General features: G+C 36.9%; 1 protein-coding gene across 1 annotated transcript; it reads right to left on the reverse strand.

Annotated features, from left to right (window-relative positions):
* Positions 1-253: 253 nt before the first annotated feature.
* selenoe (selenoprotein e) lies at positions 254-3,841 on the reverse strand. The gene is made up of 4 exons (XM_041788318.1): positions 3,698-3,841; positions 1,724-1,800; positions 1,385-1,463; positions 254-580 (listed from the first exon to the last, which is right to left on the reverse strand). The coding sequence occupies exons 1-4, from the start codon at positions 3,809-3,811 to the stop codon at positions 437-439; spliced, it is 414 nt and encodes a 137-aa protein (XP_041644252.1). The 5' UTR covers positions 3,812-3,841; the 3' UTR covers positions 254-436.
* Between the last annotated feature and the right edge of the window lie 4,020 nt (positions 3,842-7,861).

A 7,861-nucleotide genomic window follows, 5' to 3' on the forward strand; every position in this document is an offset into this window, starting at 1 on the left:
ACCTGTCCTGCCTTATATCTGCTCAATGTTGGTTACACCTTGACTTTTCAAATACAGAAACCATAAAGGGAAGTCTTCCTCAATTAAAACACTTTGAAAACAATTTCTCCCATACATATGAAGGTCTTTAAATCTCTGCAGTGTTTTATCTTATTGTGTTTCTTCTGCTTTGTTCTATCCCATAAATGTGCACAAAATGTAGACATTAGGCACATTAGTAACATTAATCCACTCAGTCATGTTTTATGGTGTTTTACAGCCTTTTAATTCTAATCCAGCACACACACAGAGTGACACAGCAATGACTAACACACTGCACACTGCACCCGACCAGCGACTCCTCAGAATGGTGCCTGGCTTCTCGTCAAGGCCTTGGGGCCCCACTCATCATTAATGCAGCCAAGGTGCAATGGCAGCGTTTGGCCACAGGGTGTCATCACAGCTCGTCCCTGGCAGCATGCAGGGGGAAGTTCTGGAACTCCTCTGGCACCTCTTCCCCTTTCTGGGACCTCTTGTAGAAACCGAGTGAATCTAAGAGGCTGCTGATCTCGTCTGCCTTCATTTTCTTTACAGGAACAGTCTGAAAGACGCACAAATGGTTGAAAGCAGCTGTTTAAAGTCACAGGGAAGTGTGCTTGCACACACATATTGTGTTTTGATTCACATTAGTTTATGATACATTAATTTGCTGTCCCAAAATGGGATTTTTATTAAAACTTTTCCACTCTTGGCTTATATGGAGGCTCCTGCCGCACATTTGTTTTCATATCTTCATTTTATAGTTTAGCCTTTGAAATTATTCCTCATTTAAAGTCAAATTACAGTCCCACAGCACCCACATTATGAAACAATAAACTAAAACATCCAACACAGGCCTTGAACGTAACAAAGAAAAAGCGGGAGCTCTGGGAAAACAATAAGAACAGAAGAAACACTTTGAAATCACAGTAATGGTTCTCAGAGATTTTAGATGAGACTAGCACTAAAGAAAAGAAGGCTTTACTGTCAGTTTCTGGCCTAAATGCAGCTTTAGGAGTCTTTTCAACATACTAAAGAAAGACAGACTGTGGGGAATTCTGTAGGGTTATAATTTAAAGGAATAAAAATGTTCAACTTCATATCAGTATTCACACCAACTATCCAACTTCAGCACTTACAAATATTTCTGTCAGAGGCCCTAAATTTATATACCCTCCTACTTCTCACCATCTGTCTCACTTTCTCAAACACACTCAGTCTTGGCTTTTTATCTGACAGAAGATCTGGTATCAGAGGCAGAAAGTCTTAAAAGTTCTCCTGCTTGACTGTGCCTTGTCTCTGTGGCTCTCCACAGATAAACTCTTGCACAAAGCAGATGAGGAAGAGACCCCCACACTCATCTCACCTTCACAACCTCGTCTTTTTCATTATAGAAGATCAGACGGGGTTTCTTCTCCTCCGATGAGTCGTATTCCAAGTTGTGGCTGAATGCGGGAAAGACGGGGTCAAAGGGAACAACAGGTAGACAGTGGAGAATGAAAGCAAATCTGTCTGTTTGGCTATTTTTAAACTCACTCAGACCTAGACAAGCAGAGTTTTTGGAAAGTCCTTAGAGCTGGCAACAGATTTGGCAACTTGCTGAGAACATTGTGTTGTTTATGAAAGAGGTCAAGAGAATGTCTGTGAGTGTGCTTTTTGTGAAAGAGAAGTCAGGTTTTTAACAAACAAAAGAGCATAAGGATACTATAAAGCCCAGCGCTCCATGAGGAAATGATGGAGCTCTGGCATTTTCTTTATGCCTCATCCGACCACGCTGGGAGCCTGCAGTGACGACAACACACAGTGGTTAAAACAGCATGACAAATCGAGTTGTGTATGTTGCGTCTTTTGTGTGATCAAAGGTGCCAGAAATAGGTTTGGTATCTCTGCAGAATACATACTAAGTGAACAGGGCTTATCCTTTATCTTACTGTATTTCCCATTTCGCCCACTAATTGCTATTATAACAGTCTCTGCTGTATCCTTTAATGTGACAGCCTTTGTTTTATTTCAGACATTGAATTCAGCCTTTATGTTTTGTTTACTGATAGAGGAAGAGCATGTTGGGGATAATTAGCAGAAGATAAAGAAAACAAGTATGTTAACACGCTAGAGTTAACAAGAATGCTATTTTTATCCATGCTCTTTAAGTACAAAACAAAGTAAGAATACTTAAAAATGACAATATACAGATAAAAACATACGCTGTGGTAAGATAGAAATGACCAAACTTTTGGTTCTACTAAGCACTTGTCTGAGACTGTTAAAATTGTATTATTTAGTCACCGTCTGGTTAGTTAACATTTTCTCCACAATGGTGTATTTACAGCCCCCTCTAGTGCTGGCTACAGCTATTGTCATCTATTTAGAAGGCCAAAGCAATACCACTCAAAAAGCCTTACACCCAAAACCACCAAATACATATTTTTGAAAAAATAATAATAATAATAAAAATGCAGCAATTGTGTACTGCAGAGTGGTTTAGATTATGCCATTTGCCTCACTTTTTGTCAAACAGGGCTTCTGCATGTGGGATTTACTTGTTTTCTCCAGGTACCCCTGCTTCCTCCTGCAGTCCAGACATACTTATTAGGTTAAGTTGTGACTCTAAATTGCCCATACTTGTTTGTTTGTTTGTTTGTGTCAGTCCTGTGACTGACTGACCCCTAGTCCAAAGTGTCCCCCACCTCTCGTTCAATGACAGCTAGAATTGGCCTCAGACCCCTACTAATCCACATGTGGCAGGGCATACATAGTGGATGAACTGAAGTTACAATGATGAGTCAAAAAGGGCTGTTCACGTAAAGCTTTTATTCTGATTTAGGTATTGTTACAGAGTCCGAATGGGACATACATCCATATATTTTATTTCACCCTCCTCCCCTTTATCACATATCATCTCTAGTTATTTTGTCTTGACATAAAAGTGCTAAAAATATTCATAGTAAATCTGCATTGTTATTCAGAAAAAGTAGCATGAATTAGCCAAGATCTCAAGAAAATAAGTGAAAACTGAATTATCGTCCAGGGATAACCAAGTAAAATAAGACACATGCATGTCACCTTAGGCCTTCTGTAGTTGTTACAACTGTAAGAGTCCTTCCTTCATAACTTCATTATTAAACTGGGCAGATAATCATTACCAGACTTGACCGAGTAATTGGCTAATGCTAAAGGTGACACAAGTCGGTCATAAAATTAGAAAATCATTCCTAACCTTTTGTGCTGTACATCTGGAAGCCTTTACAACATAAAACTGAAGACAACTGTCAGCATGAGTCAGATTAACAACATGATGATAGACTGCTGTAACTGTTTCCAATGATAATCTGCTTATTTCGTGATGCTAATGATTTATCTATTTTTTTAATCTTTTAAACTTTTTGTCTATTTGTTTAAATTTTATGCTAATGTCATTAAAATGAGGGCATGACCTTAATGATTTCTCAAGAATGATTAAAAGTTGAATGAAATAATAATAATAAAAACAAAAATGTTCATCTTGTGAAACAAACATTGAATGTAAAGCCATCCTGCATTAACTGTCACAAAAATTGCCTATTTTCTTTACATTTTGGCTGTATAATTTGATGGTACTGATGCCATCCTTAACATTTTCAAGTCATGATAAGTAGAAATTTTACAGTAATTTCAGAAACTGGTTTCTGTGTCTACTCACCAGCAGTTTTCCTCTGGCTATCACAAGTTTTTCTTCCGCCCCTGTGTTATTTTCAGTGTCTGTCGCAGTAACAGTGAGAGTGAGAGTTAGCACCAAAAAGGCCCACATTTTCATGTGGAATTACTACCTCTGGGTGCTTTTTGCCTGAGCTTTAACTATCAATATGTAACCGATTATTCCACTTGGAGAGTTTCTCACATTGGACAAGACCACGATGTTTTCCGACAGGGGAGCAGTGCCCTCCTGTGTTGCTTGTCTTTATGTGCTTATCTGTCATTTTTTTTAATGAGAATTTGCCACAGTCTGAGATGGTTTTTACTAGTTTGCCAAGAAGACTGCATGTTATTCTTTTTCTGTAGTCGCAGTTATTTATGTGTTTAATATGTTAAAAGCAATGCAGGGGCCCCTGGTTTTACAGTTTATAGTTTGCTCCACATCAGATGTCATTGGGGGTCCACAGAACCCTCAGAACATCTGCAGCCTTATCGCTTTTTCCCATACAGTGAGCATGCAGGTGGCTGATGGTTGCTGAGAGCCAAAAACATTCTGAAAGCTGCCCAATAACACATTTTAGTGAACCTGGATGAGCACAGGTGTCCAGAAAAGAGAGATTTGTCCTCATTTGTCCCTTATAGAAACATTTATGGAGGAAAATTGATCTGATTTGTGCTCAAAACAGGAAATTGCCGGGAAGTTGCAACTTTCCTCACCTTTAACTTATAGGTATCTTTTGATAATGATGACATCTCAACAGCACGTTGTGTGTATACTTAAGGTTTTTAAGGGGAATTTTTTTTCTAGTAAATGAAGAGCAACATTCGCAATATTAAACTCTGTCTCAAATTGGAGTCAAGAAAACCTTTGGGATTTCTGATTAAGTTTTTGTTACAGAAAATCTTGACTGACACTTATTTCTATTAAACAGAATAGAATGCAATGATTACAATTTGTGCAGCTTTTGGCATAATATTTATATTTGTTTTGTTAAAGAGATTCAGATGAGAAGATTTGCTCTTCTGTCAAGTCTATGAAAGCCTTCAGTGTCACATATAGATGGGAACAGTCTAAGGATGCCATGATTGAAATGTTTCCACCTTTAAATCTGATATTTAGTTAAAAAGAGAATGTATCTTCTGCATTTTTATACAAACAGAGATAGAAAAGAGAACAAGAGAACCAGGCCTTGTGGCTTCCAACAAGCTAGATCTGATCATGTGCCAGGCTAATGGACAGACTTCTCACAGAAAATGATTTTTACCAAGAAATAACTACTGTGCTGATTAGACAATCAAGATATGATGTAACAGCATTAGGCTCAGTTCTTGCTGCTTGTTAACATGACTTAACCCTTATATTGTGTTCGAGTCAAATCTGACCCGTTTTCAAGTTTAGGTATGTAAAAAGTACCATTTGCTTTATTGTACTGGAATGAGGCTTCATCTAATCCTTAGACACAACTATTTTAACACAACAAAAGAAATTCTCACCATTTTAGTAAATTCTGAAGGTCTCAAAAAAAAAAAACAGAAGAGAAAGAAAAAAAAAGTGCCAATTGTGGTGTTACGGGTCAAATATGACCCGGCAGAGAATACTGGCTGATGCATGCATCACTTAAAAGCTGTTGGTTGCTCTGTGGATCAAATATGGCTCGATTTGCCTCACCACAAACACACACACACACACACACCTTCATACAGACATACATACATTCATACAGACACACACACCTTCTTATAGACACACATACACCTTCATATAGACACACACATTCATACATACACACACACCTTCATATAGACGAACACACCTTCATTAAGACATACACACATTCATACAGACACACACCTTCATGACACACACACCTTCATATAGACACACACCCCTTCATACAGACACACACACCTTCACACCGACACACACACATTCATATAGACACACACACATTCATACAGACACACACCCCTTCATACAGACACACACACCTTCATAAAGACACACATACACCTTCATACAGACACACACACCTTCATATAGACACACCTTCATATAGACACACACACCTTCATACAGACACACACACCTTCATAAAGACACACACACATTCACATAGACACACACACATTCATACAGACACACACCCCTTCATACAGGCACACACCCCTTCATACAGACACACACACCTTCATTTAGACACACACACCTGCCCTGACACCATATTGTTGTTTTATATTTAATTTATGGTATGATTTTCAATTTGCTCTTGCTATTCTGAGTAACATAAAGTTGGTTTTATAAAAAGGAAACAACTTTTTGTCTTTTTCCTAACCATAAATCTATACAGGTCAGTTTTGACCTGTAACACCACAAATGTCACTATTGTTAAGAATGTTAAGTAAAAAAAAAAAAACAAAAAAAAAACAAACAAACAAACAAGCAATTGTTTTGGTAGATATACTCTAATTTTAGTCTATTAGACTTGGATGATATACTTTCCCATTATCTTCACTGTAGGAAATAAAATAAGTCATTTTAAACCGTTGTTTAATTGAAAACGAGTGGTATATTGTAAGAGAAAAGGTCTATTTAGCCAAAAAAAAAAAAAAAAAAAACAATCAAAAAACATTTAAAACAGTTTTACACGGATAAGAATACATACTAAGTAAGTTATAAGGGGAAAAATGATATTGGATGATGACTATTGTTTTTCAAGTATTTTCAAGCTTAGTTAAATCACGGGTCAAATTTGACCCGCTAACACTAAAGATGTGGGCAGCTTTCTAACACATTACAAGGGTCAAAATAAAACTGAAATTGTATTAGTATTGGATGCACATCATATGGCTGTAGAGAATTTAGAGTAAGGGATGCCATTCTGTTTTTAGTAAAAGCTGCCATGTCTGTAAATATTAATCTCTGATCAATGTAAACATGGAGATGGCCTAGTTTTCAATACCAGACACAAACTGCTTAGACTAATTCAAAAACATTTTGTCTATGATTCTATATCATACTATTATTTATCACTCATTTACAGAAAGAGATTTAACTTTAAAATTGATTTCCTGATTGAAACAGTTTTCTTCAAATTAGTAATAGCCTACAAGGCATATTTTGAACATTTGCTTTAAGATAATTGGAGTCAAGCCATAAGACATGTGTTCCCTAAGGGATAAAATGGAGACCCTGAAAGCTCAAGACAACATATTTTATAACTTGATTGTCAATTAAAACTGTGATTATGTTTTAGTTGCTTGCAGCAGAAGAAACAACCTGTAAACACAACACTGCTAGATTAGCAATAGCAGCATCTGAAGAAAATTAAAATTCACTCAGAATCCAGCTATGTTTGGCCTCAGCACATTTCAGGGTGAAATTTTCAGCTGTTGGGCTGCTAAATGCTCACCAGCTAGTTGCTAACTTTGCCAGATGTTTGGGCAGCAACACATTCCTTTTTTGTTTTGTTCCATTTTTTTTTTCAATAAAGATGTGGTTACTGCATGGGTAGAATTAATGCTCTTAACCAAAGTGAACAAGAAGGCACTTGTCTGAAAGTCAGAAATGGCATGCTTCAGTTAGTATACTGTAGTATACTTAGTAAATGCAGTACAGAGCAATCACAGCGGATTAGTATTGTCCCAAATCGTGCATTGCAGTCGTGTACTTACACTACGTGATAACATTTCAACCACACTTTTCCTTTTTGCACTTCTTTTTAAACAGCAAGTTGTTTGGCAATTATAATCTAAACTTGATGGCTTTTCCACTCCCTGTTAAATTCACTATGTTAACATTATTTACTCATAGAAAATGAACCCAGTTGGTCTTAAATGCCTTTTTCTTTATTGAAATGTGCTGTCGTTGCTAATAACATGGAAGCTAGCTAATGGATGTTAACTTTATCTAGCGCGCTAGCATGATAACACCAATATGGTGTGTATTAAGGGTGCAAAGTGTCCATTGTTCCACATTTAATTCTTGGATGGCTTTGAGTGCAGCAGTAGTATACTATATTTGAGTACACTTCTTCAGTTTGAAAGCACTTAGCGCACTTATACACTTAAAATATGCAGCGTTTAGTTCATAAGTATGCAATTGTTAGTTTGTCATTAGTATCACTAAAACTTTTACATACATACAAAAAGTAACAAAAACATTTTAAATGAT

Source organism: Cheilinus undulatus, linkage group 5, assembly GCF_018320785.1.
Source record: "Cheilinus undulatus linkage group 5, ASM1832078v1, whole genome shotgun sequence".
NCBI classification, from domain to species: Eukaryota; Metazoa; Chordata; class Actinopteri; order Labriformes; family Labridae; genus Cheilinus; species Cheilinus undulatus.